Consider the following 15,616-nt stretch of genomic DNA (forward strand, 5'->3'; position numbering starts at 1 on the left):
TTTCTTGAAGAATTAACAAAATTCATGCAGAATATAAGTCTGACGAAATCTTGGGGACTGCATCTATCCGTACAGGAAGGGAGAAAGCGGTCATGGGGAGAGTTTTCAGCGACCTTATCAGTAGTGTGCGACGCTCAGTCAATTTTCACTAATTCTTCGTTACTGCTTTACTTATCAAGTACCTGGTCACAATTGTTCCCGTTGCGTTATGCACAGCGGATTCTGCGTTAATACTGAAGAAACTGAACTGGATTGTTTAGGTCTCGCATTTATACTTTCTGAAAAGAAGAGGAGGTCATCAAAAAGCTATGAGGCTGGTTTTACCTAACTTCGGGTCTCCCACAGAAGCCGTGTCAACAAAATTCCACAGTTTATTTTAGAAAACCCATTTTGTGTTAATTTTTACCACCTCGACTCTCTTCAAATTTTCGCTGCTAAGGCAATTAGTGGGACTGGCCTGGTAAACACTTCATCTGGCTCATCAATCTTCCGCTTTTCTAATGTTTACCTAATTGAGCAGGTCGGGACCCTGAACACATTTACCCTATGTATCCAAAATCGTCCGAGAAAAATCGCTAACCACAGGCAAACAAAATGACTCGTCGCAGTGGGGAGCGACATTCGGTTTAACCACCAAACACTTTCTACCCCCCCCCCCATCGCACCACATATCTTATGTAATGGTAGCCTATGGCCTATCCATTTGTAAACTTTTGTCTCGTTTCCAACTAGATGAGCTAATTAGTTTGTAGTCAGCAATCGTCCATAACCGTATCCTGATTAAGAATGGGGACGGGAGGTAGTATGCCGCTTTCGAAAGTTCTACGCATGCGCAGCCGTTTCTGCCCTTAAAACCTCAAGCCACCAGCAGCAACGTGTGTTCAGTTACTATCACGCAGAACAGAAACACGTATAGACAGACTCCCAAGGCGTGTTTTATAGAAAACCGGTTGGAACACGGTACAGCACAACTTCCCTCCCCCCGCCCCACATCCTCCATTTTCCAAATAACACAACCCTCAAGGGACAAGCGGACAGTGGGACAATGATAAATGGTCGGAAAAGAACTGTTGCAGTCACACACGTAAAGTTAACTCCAGTGGAAACGGTAAGGTTATGCTAATTCACTTAGGTGGATCAAATTTCCTGTGTGAATATTTTCTGCACAGTTTACACTACGGTTTTTCGGTTGACCCTATTTTCGTCACAGGCGAAATTAAACTGCCCGTGCACTATTGCGTCACAAAGGAGTGGTGGAAACCTGAATGATTTTTGCAGGGAAAGTGCGACTGTTGTAATGTGCATCATCCTCGGTCTTGTTAAATCGGCAAAGTAGAAATAGTGTAATGGACTAAACGTAACACACTACTCATGCGGTTGCTGAAATCTTTTCGACAACCCACCACTGGATTCAGTTAGAGCAAGCTATCAGAAACGAAAGATTCAGCTGGATTTAGTTGAGTCACCTGTCAAAACCAAATTTATGCGCAACTGAGAGTATTTCTTGAAAATCGCACTGGACCGTTATTTCGCGATATGATGGTATACGGTGTTTGGTAATTTCCCAGTCACCGGTCAATACAAAGTTAGGTTTTAGGAGCAGAGCAACACGGTTGGGGGCGAGTAGTAGGCTATGCACACCCGTGTGAATTGACGTATAACTGGCGCGAGAGTCTCAGCTGACTCCAAGCGAAACCACCCGTTTGTGACACTCCTCAGAGGAACGTGATGCACAAATGTCACCTAGTGTTTCAGTCGGTAAGGTATTCAAAATATCACTGCACAATTCCTTGGAAAATTATACTGCTTATAAAGTTGTTGAAAACTTTCGAGAAGTACACTCATTTGCAAATCAAATTGGTTTTCACGAGAGACTCAAATGAATCTCTCGTGCTGCACACAGGCCGCCTCATGTTTTAATTGGCACGATATTCGAGATATCGCAGCATATTTTCGTGATGGAAACTACTCACAAGATTGCTGAAGAGAACGTTGTCAAAAAGTTTTCAGCAACCTTGTGAGTACTTTCCTTGTTGAAAACTTTTTAAACAGCCCACTACCAATTTTCATATGTCTTTGGACTCATTGGTTGAGCACCGTTACCGAGTTTCTATAAAACCTGTATTCACGTAAAACAAAAAGTGGTCGGAAACTCGAGGTTCACTCCTAACTGAAGAACTTGGAATTGGGTGAGCCCGATGGTGGGTTGTGGCAGTGTTCCCAGAAAACCATACTACTATTACTTCTGCTAATAACAATAATAATGAAGAAAAAATGAGAAGGAAAAAATAAAATAAAGTAATAAAAAATTAAATTAACCGTCATAAAAAATGAGAAGGAATAAACTTTTCAAGAAATACACCCATTTGCGAATCAATTTGGTTTTCACGAGAGATTCAACTGAATCTCTCGTTTATGATTCAGTTGGGTCTCTCGTGAAAACCAAATTGCTTTACAAATGAGTGCACTCCTCGAAAACAGTCCAATTTGGGTTCAAGTAGAACATAAGTTTGACGGAAACTTGGGGACTGAGCCTACCTGATGAGCCTCAAGAAGGGCGAAACCGGTCGGGGGCGGTAGAAAAGTTTTCAGCAATCTTGTGAGTAGTTTCCTTTACGAAAATAAACGTTCCGTTTCAGCCTGCTTAGGACCGGAAACCAGAGAGTTGGGTGCATATTTTGCGGTTCTGCTGGATCATACGTGATGGTAGATGTGCTCGTCATAATCGGGTTACAAGGGAACTCGCGAAACTTCTCCGTCACCTAGGGTGCACCGTCCTCGAGGAGTTGAGAGCACCTACATCGTCATCCTTCATCAAGCCTGACCTAAGCGGTTTTTAAGGAGTGCCGAACAACTGTGATAGACTTGAGCATAATCACAGATGAGTGCGTTAGTTACTGCGTGAAATGAGAAGGAGCAAACTATGGTGCCGATCATTGTTTCGTCGCCATAATCTCAGTCTTACATGCAATCAATTGTGATGTCGAATTTTTGGTCCATCAACCGATGGTCATTTCATATCGAGGGATCTGCTTCAATTAAAATGGGACTTCCCCAGGTCGCAGTCAGTGACTTGTATCTGCTCACCATTTTGGATTCTACGTACCTACGACACCGTTAAGGCTGCCACATGGAGTTGAGTGTTCATGCTCGCCACTGACTGTTGCACTTGACCCAGTATGACGGACAGCTTATGCCTGATGTGCGAGTCTTGAATGTGCTAGCGGTTACTGAGCCTTGAAGATCATTCAGCGTTGTTTATCCTCTCCTCAGTTGCTGGATTTTTCACACGTGTTTCCATACCAAACCTTCTTAACCATCGCGGAAGTCATCTTGTCCGATTGGGAAGACTGATGGCACGTCTTTGAGCGAAACGTTTTCCTCGTTTTATTTACTATTCTCCTATGCAACCTTTCACACCCATCGCTCCGAATCGCCTTTTATGTTTGTGACGATGCTCTTCAAAAACACATGATAATAGTGTTGTAAAGTGGGAGTTTCAATAGCCTTCCCCAGGCTTTCTGCCCACAAGAAAAATAGGATCTGCGATCTTTGCTTCCTACTCTCTCCCCCCGTGATTTGTGAAATCACTAATTAAAGGTGACGGTACTTATCAGGAAGGTCAGATTCCTGAAAGCAACCTCAGAATGCCCGGAACCTACTACTCCACCAAAAACTCAACTGGAAAGCCGACAAGCATCCAGGCCAATCAATCATTCAATCAATTCAGCAAAACCTGATGAGTGTTCTTGCACGCCACAGAAGCACGACCGAATCTGATCAGCGTTCAGGCTTTTCACAGAGGCACGATCGATGTTGATGGGTGTTCATTAACGTCTATCAAACAGCCTGGATCAATGTCAGAAAGTCCCCTTTAAATAGCGTGGGGCCGTTGTAACTTTCGCACTCGCTCTCGCACTCGCACTCACTAACTCGCTTGTTCAGAATATAGCTGTTGTGTTCCCTTCTGTGAGTCTTTTCTCTCCGACACTAGGCACTGGAGCGGGTCAGCAGCAGATACCTCAGATTGACGAATCAGCAGATATAACAGTACTGAACTGGCGAAAATGCCTCCGCTTAGTGAAAACTAGCGTTTTATGGGCGTGTAATAACACAAATAAAGTTTCCGAAAATTCTTCGGCAGGGATATCTCGAATACCCTACCAGCTGAAACTTGAGGTAGCCTAGTGCAGCCGACCCATTGAAGGCCATCATAAACGAGAGATTCCGCTGGGATTCAGATGAATCTCACTTGAAAACGGAATTTGTATGCAAACGAGTGTAGTTCGCAAATTTCGTGCAATTTGCGTTAAAGTAAAGCATCAGATTGATGGAAACGCGGACATTGCTCTTGTCTGATGAATGCCAAGTAGAGCAAAGCAAGTCGTGGGAAGATTATAGCAACCTCATGCATAGTGCCCATTCGGCAAAAGGGTTAATGTTTCACGTCACATGTATCGCTCGTGCTTCGAAACACCTGCTTTTTTCACTTCGACTTAAATATTTTGCCTTTCTAGCGTTTCAATGAACGGTGCCAGGCTAGCTGTGCGAACAATTTATCTAAAACCGGTATCCTCCTCTTTCGTACAAACTTTGTTGCTGTAACATACTACTCACAAGGTAGTAGAGAAAAATTGACACCTCACGACCGGCTTCGCTCATCTTGGGGCTCATCAGGTAGGCACAGTTCCTGACTTTTCGTCCACCTTATGTTGTACTAGAACTTAGATTTCACGAAATTCGACCAATCCTCTCGACTGCATACCAATTTAATTTTGACGGGATACGCAGATGGAACTCACATGGAATTTCTAGTTTATGATGTTCTTCAACTGGGTTCCAGTTTGGCCTCCCATAAAAACCAGATTGGTATGCGAATGCGTGTGTTCTGTTAGTCTTACCAGGCTGGATTTGACCTTGTTTTGGGTAAGCGCCCAAAGGCGAAGTTGTGTTCACATCCTGTGTTACGAACCATCAGTTAGGGGCCTGTGTCTAATGCACCCTCCTGGCACGGGATTTTGGGATGGGCCGATTGGTGGAGCGGAGTCTGAAGAACACTTTATGCACTTTTAAGGTACGCACAAGTTTACAGCTGGTCTGGTCCTTCTACATATTCCGACGCGTTGACTTAAACATGCGGACATTAAAAGAGCAAGTAGTACTTCACTGAACTGAATACGTGCAGTAACCTCGAGTGAGTATAGATTTTGTTTGTTTGAATACTGTAGAGGTCATGGATGTGGCCACGGCAGCTATGGCCACAGGTCGCTATGGGTTGAAGCCATAAAATTCGAAAATCGTACTGCCCAAATGCGTTGGATTCTTTGATCGTCACTTGGCACCCAACGTCTCTGTCGGGGAATGTGGATAGTCAGAGGACTGACAGAGTATATATGCTGCACTATGCTAATCCGGACTTCATAGTATCTGCTGTGTAGAACAGAGTCTTAAGCAGCTCGTGCCTGCTGACGTTTGCGGTACGCAGAACTTGGCACAAATCCTTCGGCCGATGAAAGCAACACAGTGATCAAAATCATTCATCATATTTATATGAGAGTGAAGGCTTTCCTTTTCTTTCTTTCCTTTATTTTACCAAGCCAGAGCACTGAATTCTACGCATAATTTGAACAACGCAGTGTGCAAACCAATTCTGCAATAAAACGACTGCTTTATTCTGTTATTCATAGGTCACGATGGTTTTGTTGACCTCAACTATCCAGAGTTTGTTGATCGTATGAAGCATTAGCCCAGCTCACCAAAACATGGCGAAAACCAATTGTGCAACAGAGAGCTGTTTTCAGAGCGTATTCCGTGAACAACGCTCGATTTCTTGCCGCGGTTCGGTTGAACACATGTCTCAGTTTTCACAAGGTTGCTGAAAATTCTTCTACCGCCCCCGACCGGTTTCACCCTTCTTGGGGCTCATCATGTAGGCTCAGTCCCCGAGTTTCCGTCAACCTTATAATCTACTTGAACCCAAATTGCAATTTTTTTCGAGAAATACACTCATTTGAAAATCAATTTGGTTTTCACGACAGATTCGACTGAATATTTCGTTTATGACATTCTCTTATGCCTCAGTTTGCTGCAATAGTTCTGCCATAAATCGGAAGAAAATTAGCGTGGGTTGAAGAAACGCAGTTGGAAATTTGTGGCGGGAACATTCAACAGGATTTCAGCAGCCTTGCTCCTTTATGCTGTTATGCCTCAGTTTGCTGCAATAGTTCTGCATAAAATCGGAAAGAAAATTAGCGTGGGTTGAAGAAACGCAGTTGGATTGGAGTGGCGGGAACATTCAACAGGATTTCAGCAGCCTTGCTCGTTCAAATTTGGCTTCTCGATTTGATCTAGTGGGTCGGTGAACAACACTGTGACTAAACGGCGACCGTCTTATCATCAGCCGGACAGATTTATATCCCATGTCGTTTTCCTGGCAAGATTTTCAGAGGAAGCACGTGACCTGGTGACATCTCTAAGATCATATTAGGGTTTGATTTGTCTCGAAAAGCATGGTGAGGTAGGACTTCTGTTGAAGAAACTATACTTTCGTAGTCATTCCGGCTCACATCACACAGTCTGTACTGTTGTCTTCGTCCGACCGTGACTGATATGGGACAAGCATTCTTGATCTAACAAAGTATCAAACAATTTTGTACCCAATGCAAGAGGCGTCAGTTCTTTACTCTCAACACGGGCTGACAGAAACATGAAACACTGTGGCTGGATAGCACACTGAAAGTGTATGGGTTGATGCGAATTATTTCATTACGTATTGAGAAACAGAGTGTTTTCCTTAGTCTCTGTCCAAAGGATCTTTTTTCAACCAGTTGCTTTGATACTGACTGATTACGGAGAGATATTTTACCGTACTAAAAGATTTTAAAAGACGATGAGAAGCCGTTTTTCAATACTGAAGGAAATCCTGGGTGTTGAGATGACTCGGAATACACGGCTTAGGTTAGATTCATCTGCAAGCGCCACGTTTTTTCATCCGGCTTATTCGGCCACTTTTCAACACTCATTTGAGAGTGCGTATTTTTGTGTGACCTGCCACGTCAACTTCATAACCTGTTACTATAATAAAAGCTAATTCAAGAATCTTACTAAAAGATCGAAGCAACTTCCCCAAAAAATTATAGGACACTGGTGTTTTTCAACACAGTGATCAAAATCATTCATCATATTTATATGAGAGTGAAGGCTTTCCTTTTCTTTCTTTCCTTTATTTTACCAAGCCAGAGCACTGAATTCTACGCATAATTTGAACAACGCAGTGTGCAAACCAATTCTGCAATAAAACGACTGCTTTATTCTGTTATTCATAGGTCACGATGGTTTTGTTGACCTCAACTATCCAGAGTTTGTTGATCGTATGAAGCATTAGCCCAGCTCACCAAAACATGGCGAAAACCAATTGTGCAACAGAGAGCTGTTTTCAGAGCGTATTCCGTGAACAACGCTCGATTTCTTGCCGCGGTTCGGTTGAACACATGTCTCAGTTTTCACAAGGTTGCTGAAAATTCTTCTACCGCCCCCGACCGGTTTCACCCTTCTTGGGGCTCATCATGTAGGCTCAGTCCCCGAGTTTCCGTCAACCTTATAATCTACTTGAACCCAAATTGCAATTTTTTTCGAGAAATACACTCATTTGAAAATCAATTTGGTTTTCACGACAGATTCGACTGAATATTTCGTTTATGACATTCTCTTATGCCTCAGTTTGCTGCAATAGTTCTGCATAAATCGGAAAGAAAATTAGCGTGGGTTGAAGAAACGCAGTTGGAAATTTGTGGCGGGAACATTCAACAGGATTTCAGCAGCCTTGCTCGTTCAAATTTGGCTTCTCGATTTGATCTAGTGGGTCGGTGAACAACACTGTGACTAAACGGCGACCGTCTTATCATCAGCCGGACAGATTTATATCCCATGTCGTTTTCCTGGCAAGATTTTCAGAGGAAGCACGTGACCTGGTGACATCTCTAAGATCATATTAGGGTTTGATTTGTCTCGAAAAGCATGGTGAGGTAGGACTTCTGTTGAAGAAACTATACTTTCGTAGTCATTCCGGCTCACATCACACAGTCTGTACTGTTGTCTTCGTCCGACCGTGACTGATATGGGACAAGCATTCTTGATCTAACAAAGTATCAAACAATTTTGTACCCAATGCAAGAGGCGTCAGTTCTTTACTCTCAACACGGGCTGACAGAAACATGAAACACTGTGGCTGGATAGCACACTGAAAGTGTATGGGTTGATGCGAATTATTTCATTACGTATTGAGAAACAGAGTGTTTTCCTTAGTCTCTGTCCAAAGGATCTTTTTTCAACCAGTTGCTTTGATACTGACTGATTACGGAGAGATATTTTACCGTACTAAAAGATTTTAAAAGACGATGAGAAGCCGTTTTTCAATACTGAAGGAAATCCTGGGTGTTGAGATGACTCGGAATACACGGCTTAGGTTAGATTCATCTGCAAGCGCCACGTTTTTTCATCCGGCTCATTCGGCCACTTTTCAACACTCATTTGAGAGTGCGTATTTTTGTGTGACCTGCCACGTCAACTTCATAACCTGTTACTATAATAAAAGCTAATTCAAGAATCTTACTAAAAGATCGAAGCAACTTCCCCAAAAAATTATAGGACACTGGTGTTTTTAAGATTGTTTTAAATCAGGGAGAGTTTAATAGGTCTTGAAACGAAGCTTTTTGGCTGAGTAATCTGAACAAACAAAGCGAATGTCGACAAAAATGCAAAGACAAACTTTGGGCGGTCTGCCAGTCCTATTGATACCTTTTTGTGCGACAAACATTTCAGCTTGAATCTAGATAATTTTTCTGTTAACCTTCTAGTTGGGGTCCACATCAACTACACAGCGTTTACAAATGGATGTGGCTGGAATCCCACATCAGGACGATGAGTTTCAAGCCACATCTTCTCCGCCCCATCTACAACCGTTGGATAATGAATCGAATATGCGGCCATTCCAAAAGATGGATGGAACTGTTTCACCCGAACACATCTTACCACCCTTGAAGTATGAACCTACACACTGCTCTGTATCGACATCGACAGCTAGTGAACCGAATTCAGTCCATCACAAAAATAGTGAGGCACAATCAGAAGCCTCGTACACCGCAACCCATTTGGATCGAGATATGCACGTGACCGGATCGAGTCAGTCATGTGAAATCCTACATACCACCCTCGACGGTCAAAGGCGTAAACGTAGGAAGCCCCTGGTACCCCCGCAAAAGTTCCCTGCTGTGCAACTGGACACGGGTGAAATGACAGATTCGGACGAGGAATACAGTGAGTTTCCAAAACTGGTAAAAATCTCGGACACGACGTCTGTAGACAGTGACTTCTCCAATGAGGTGGAACCGATGAAAAGCACACTATCTGACTCGGGAATCGACAAATTTTCGGAGCACAAAGAAAATCAGTTTATCCATGAAATCAGTCATCAAGCAGTTGAAACTGTCCGACAAATTATTTGTCCATCGGAGACGAAAAAGTCGTACGATACGCAAACGGAACTGTTGTTGGAACGAACTTTATCACAACTTGAACCACAGATATCTCGACTTGTTGGACAGTCTTTACGGTCCAGTATAGAAAGTATTAGAGAACAAGTGTTGGCCGGTTTGAAATCGGCCACAAGTTCTCTCTCCACCGAACAAAACGATACAATAACCAGGAAGACATCTAGCACCGTCGAACCGCCTAATTTTGCTTCCGAGGCGGTTTCAGAATTTCAAAATTCTAGCACACCAGAAGCGGAAAACCTGAGTAATCCGGGCAACAGAAGCGAAATTGTCTGGTCAGCTTTAAAAGCAGCTAGTATACCGTCCTTTACAATCAATAATTTGAATCTATCCTGTACGAGCGAAGAGAAACAGGGTAGCGAACGCGAACCTATTCCAGTGGGCCCTGAAACACTAACTTCTGACGGAAACATTTGTCTCGAGAAGGAACAACATACTGCTCAGATTAGAGCTCTTTCGCAAAAACTCAATGAATCGACTGAGATGAGCACCGACACCGATAACTGTCAGAATCCACTAAGTGACTACACGTCCCAAGTATTCCCCTATTCGAATGCATTCAAGTTGCCTCTCCCGCAGTTACTCAAGCCGAATTTTATACAAGTGGTTTCCGATTCACTTCCTGTCAAAAATAGATGTAACCGGATGGAATCCGGCTACCGGAGATCATCTCCAAACAAGACGAACGATGGATTCACCATAGAGGGATTGGGGAATAATGGCGGGACTGGAGAGCTGAAGGAACCATCACTGAACTATCAAGTAAGTCTTCTAACCAGATGATTTCATAGCAGAGTGAGTGCAACATTGAAAGGTTGAAAGATCTAGCTGAAATTGCATGCCTAACCAATCATAGAGGTCGCTTCAGTTTGATGATGCTGACTAGTTCATTAGCTGAGCATAGGCGGTTCACATCTGTTTATAGCTAAGAGACCGGAGAGTGTGTGTGAGGAGCTGAATGTGACGCAGTAAGCCAGAAATATCATATAATTCAGCGGATAAACCCACAGGGTTTGTTAACAAACACCGGCCGGCCCAATCAACTGAGTTTTCCTGCTAACAGTCCCATTTGTCATGGGGTATGACGGCAAAGTAATCACAGCTTCCATATTCACTTATAAAGTTCCATTAAGGATGTCCAAACTGATTAGATCATAGATATTAGACAAGACTGGAGTAATATACATGCATATCTACAGATCGACGCAGATTTATGTAGAAAAGTGATCTGCGCAGGCATCAGCAACGTGTGTAGACAGTGGTCGGAAAGTCGTGTTTTTTTAAACCCGACCGCCCATCAGGTATCAGGTTAGTCCATTTGCTATGAATTTTCAGTCTGGTTCATTCTGCTACCCATCTTATGACTGTTCGAGCCATGATCTGAGTAGTCCAGAGCACCGGTTTTATTGATGAATACCATATCTGGGATCATCGCTCACTGTTTTAGACCAAACAAGGAATGATGCAATTGTCGAAAGTAAATGGCCGCAACAAACTCTCCGCAGTACACACCATTTAGTTGGAAATGGGTGGATAAATGTAAAACTGGCGTTCCCACTGCTAGCGGTGAAAGGAAGACCCCCCTAGCTAAGAAGTTGCTTGTTAGTAAATCCGAGCTAAGCGGCTATAAGACATTGGACACGAAATTAAGCATCTCGCTGCGTAGAGTTTTTGAAAAATGAACATTGTCAAGCGTTCTCTTGAACTTTCATGAAGCAAGCATCACAAAGCAGTTCAGTGATTTCCGCAGTAACCTTTACCCCCAGTAGATGCGGGGGGCGGAGCTCCGACTATGGACTAGTCACATGCTTAGCACCGATATTGTCAGGAAGTTGCGGTGACCACAGCAGCAGCACGCTGGTAACGTCATTTCTAATGACAGTGAACCGTGCACAGATAGATTGCGCGGCCAAGCGAAATAAGCAACGGTTACATTGCTGTCATCTCGACCATAGACAAATGAGGGTCAATCCCACGGTGGTCTATGAAGTGAGAATGCCAGTAACTGGTGAAGACAAGTCGACCAAGGCATTGGCGTCCTCAAGCTGCGCAGGTTTATGTGACTGTCGTGGCTTTCAATGTGATACAGTCATTCAGAATGTCCTATTTACGTCCACATTTTGAAACACGACCTAGCACTTCTGAAACCTACAAGATTAACCGTCCAAACGGTAGATCTCAAAAACTGCCGGTTGTCAGGCGGTCAGAAACCAAGAGTTTAACTTGCCATATACGCACAAACTTCGTTTTGTATTCCTAAATTAGTTGTCCAAGTTTCTATCTTTATGAGTCAAGTTATGTCTATCGGATCAAACAGAAGGAATGGAGGGTCAAGAACACTGAACACGTCTGACCAATCATCACTAGTAAATCGGAGATGTCACCATCTTGTGCACGTTCTTCGCATGACCACAGGTATACCGTCCACAAGAGGTAGAAAGCATCTACATGTGGCATGTAAGAAAAGTGGTCATTATATTTGGGAATCCGCTTCCACACTTCGAAGACTCGGAAGGACGAAAACAGATCCTTGGTCCGAATCAAGCCAAATACATGTCAGGAACAGCTGGGCTCTAGTACTCATTACCGGGTGCCGTAGATGAAGCCATGCAAAGATGAGTAAAAAAGCCCCAGTGGACCTTACGAGACACATTTACAGACTCTAGATAATGTGAACGAAGAAGATAGATGAGCGAACTCATTTGCAAACTAATTTGGTTTAGCGAGAGGCTCACCTGGAACCCAGCTGAATCTTTCGGTTTTGATGTTTCCAGTCAACTGATATCTCGAATATCGTAGCGATTGAAACATGGTGCAACACATTCAGTTGCCTGGAAACATCGAAGCTGAGAGATTCAGCTGGGTTCTATGTGCGTCTCTCGAAAAACCAAATTAGTTTGCCAAATGAGTGATATTCGCTAATTTCGAGGAATTTGGTTTCAAGCAGAACATAATAGTTAACGGAAACTCGGAGACTGCGCCTACCTGATGAGCCCCAAGAAGGGCGAAACCGGTTGCGGGCTGTCGGTGAGTAGTGCATCAGAAAAAGGAAGATCTCCACTGGCTGGTTTCACCGGCCTATTTCTTTTATTGAGGGTTTCATCCAGTGGCGGTGTGGGGCAAAATGTCCATCAGCTTCCTACCAGCCTGCATAACCAGTAGCTAGGCGGATCAGAAGAAAATCCATTTCTTCTTACCACCTACTTTGAAAATATGTTAAAATTTCCCTGAGATATGCGAGTTCCTATTGTACCGACTCGAGGTCTGTGTAATAACCTGCTGGGAAGGATCGGGACCTTAAGAGATCCAGGGTGTTTCTTCCAAAGACTACGTCCTTCAGACGTTTAAAAATCACATGATAGCCACGTGAAAAAGGCGCTCAACGGTTCATGTTGTCAGAAGCATGATGCAAGCAAAACTGAGTAAAGAGGTTTGACGGTGATGTTTCATTGAGTTTCTCAGCAAGGACTCAGTTCGCTTTGGCAACCGAAGCTCATACAACTAAACGAGTGTCGTGTCACAAGTCACATTACCTGATGTTAGCAGTACAACAGTTTTCAGAACTGTGTCTCATGGCTAGGGGTTAATTGCACCTTCAACAAGACAATTAAGGTAAGGCTGAAAATTGTTTGCTCTGGTAGAATATCGCCAACTCTATTTCACGATTAGGTAACTTGTCACGGTTTGAATAGGTTGGCAAACAAGGAGGAATGTGCGAGAATTTGGTTGGTTCCGCAGTTGTTACACAAAACGACGCACTATTTACTTGTTTCCCGCTCTTCTGCCTATATAGCCTGACAAAATGTGTTCTGTGACGCCTCAGCACCCGTCATTTTTGCAACCGGAAACTGCAGGAGCCGCGGTCCTTGCAAGCGCAATTGGATTACAGAATGCTTTGTGGATGAACAAAAATGACCTCAGTGGCAAGCTGTTTAGCAATTTCCCCGTGAATACGAATGAGCCACCTTGGTCTCCATCTTATCTGTCCCAGTTTGGTTTGTCAGCATTCACGCGACTACCATTGGGACTCTTCCCCCCTCTGAGTGGACACCACTTTCCTTCTCCAGTTTCTCCCAGTTCAACAAGACAGAACAGTTCCGGTCCACAGTTGAAACTGCATAATCAAGAAACAGACGCTCAAGAGGAACAAACGGAAGCCATTCCTCTGGTTGTCGGGCGGAAGACTGAGGAAGATCATCGGCCTGTTTCTAATTCGGCTGTTTCAGTTTTACAAGGAGTCCCCGGAATAAAGAATGTTTCGGAAATTGGTAATATTTCTCCGCTAACGACGCCGCTCAATGGAGCATCAAGACGCAGACGCACCAAGGTTACCGATACTCGACTAAACTCTCGTGCAGGCTCGCGGTCTACATTCAACTACATGTCTCCACGGAGCACCTACACTAACGGCGTTGCAGATGTTATACACAGTATGCAATATGCTGGAGCCGAAGTTCGAAGAACGTTTGAAAATGGCACAAGCGGGAACACCGCAAACATGGAACATTTCCCAATGAACAGCGAAATCTCGCTTCGGCATGCTAGAGGAGGAAACGAACATGATCGATCACAATCCTTGTTGAGCCCACCATCTTCCAGTGATGTACGTTTAAATAGCAGTAGTAGCAGCCCGTCTCCAAGTTCTGTTCGACTGTCCAACGGTCCAACAGATGGCAGTTCGGATGGAGATCTGCATCGTAGTTTGTCAGATAAAACAAGATTACTGAGCTCTCCAACTCTACACGAGAACAGACCAACAAGAGCTCCCATGTTCAACATGGTGTCAGGACCAAGATTATCTGATTCACAGTCGCGCATGGATTTTCCTGGCCCAAATCCACAACCATGCAATGAAACAGAATCTTTTGAGCAAACTTTGGTCAGGGCGTTCAGAACATCACCACAAATGTTCCGACAACGATCGATTAATTCGCTGATGAATACAATAAGTAGTTAGTCTAGTGCGAGACAGTCCTTGATCAGTTCTCTCCCACCGTTCAATGTCGGTGGTTGTTCAGTACCGTTTGCATCGCAAATTGGACCGCTGTCTAAAGAAGGACGGGGTATAGGTACAGGACAGCATCAGGTCTCTACTGTACGTTGGGAACGCGGATCAATCCACGAACCGCCTAATTTCCGTGGTTCTCTCGCTGCATTCGAAAGACATGTGGATAGCTCTTGTAAGAGAGCTATTGGTGAGGCATTGTTGCAGTCACAAAACTGTTTTGAAAAAGATAAGCTGGCGAACATAGACTCAAACAAGCTGCATCATTGCGTGGATGGAATGAGAACGGTGAGTGATTATCTCCGAATTCATGAATAGTTTATTTCGACGTAGCTTTTGATGAAAGCCATTTCGCATATGAAACTATTCCAAATAACTAGTAGTCGAGTAATCGATGATTTGTTAGAAACGACTTCTTTCTAGATATACAACCAGTGCCCCCCTAAGTTATTCACCTGGCTGGGTACGTTGCAGTTCGTGCACCTGTTTGGGCTTTATGGATAATAAAGAATAAAACCGAGAATATGAGGAAATAATATGCCACTTTTAGACCATATGAATCCAAAAAGTGTACAAATGTGTTATCTAATTGGGGTTTTGCGGGACGGGTATTTCCCATTCGTAGTCACACCACTCTCGTTGGAACGGCCGCGCTATTGTTCTGGCCTATTCGTTCCGGTGAGTCCACACCAAAGGAAAGCACTGGACTCGAGTTTCGGTTCTATTAGAGCTCANCAATCAATCGTCACAACCAGGACAGTTACTGGGTCGTCGTTCGATTGGTCGGGCACACCAATCACATCGCTCAAGTGTGAACACGTTTCGCTTCAGAAGAGCTTGAACACGTGAACACGTGAAAATTCAGGAGCGTCCAACGTGCGTTGGTGGAGGAGTGGTTACACGCTCGCCTCGCATGTCAGATGTCCGGGGTTCAGAACCCGGCACGGCGGTCGGATATGCACTGTTGATGAGCTCTGATGAGAGCAAGACTCAAGTCCAGTGCTTCCCTTTGGTGTGGACTCACCGGGATAATTACGCCAGAACAGGAACACGACCGTTC

At 44.0% G+C, this 15,616-nt stretch overlaps 1 protein-coding gene across 1 annotated transcript; it reads left to right on the forward strand.

The window, feature by feature from the left end:
* Positions 1 to 8,888: 8,888 nt before the first annotated feature.
* On the forward strand, positions 8,889 to 14,874 carry T265_07443 (hypothetical protein; the record flags this gene model as incomplete). The annotated part of the gene is made up of 3 exons (XM_009172961.1): positions 8,889 to 10,313; positions 13,345 to 14,503; positions 14,570 to 14,874. 3 exons carry the CDS (start codon positions 8,889 to 8,891, stop codon positions 14,872 to 14,874), a joined length of 2,889 nt encoding a protein of 962 aa, XP_009171225.1.
* Positions 14,875 to 15,616: the final 742 nt, after the last annotated feature.

Source organism: Opisthorchis viverrini (assembly GCF_000715545.1).
Source record: "Opisthorchis viverrini unplaced genomic scaffold opera_v5_173, whole genome shotgun sequence".
NCBI classification, from domain to species: domain Eukaryota; kingdom Metazoa; phylum Platyhelminthes; class Trematoda; order Opisthorchiida; family Opisthorchiidae; genus Opisthorchis; species Opisthorchis viverrini.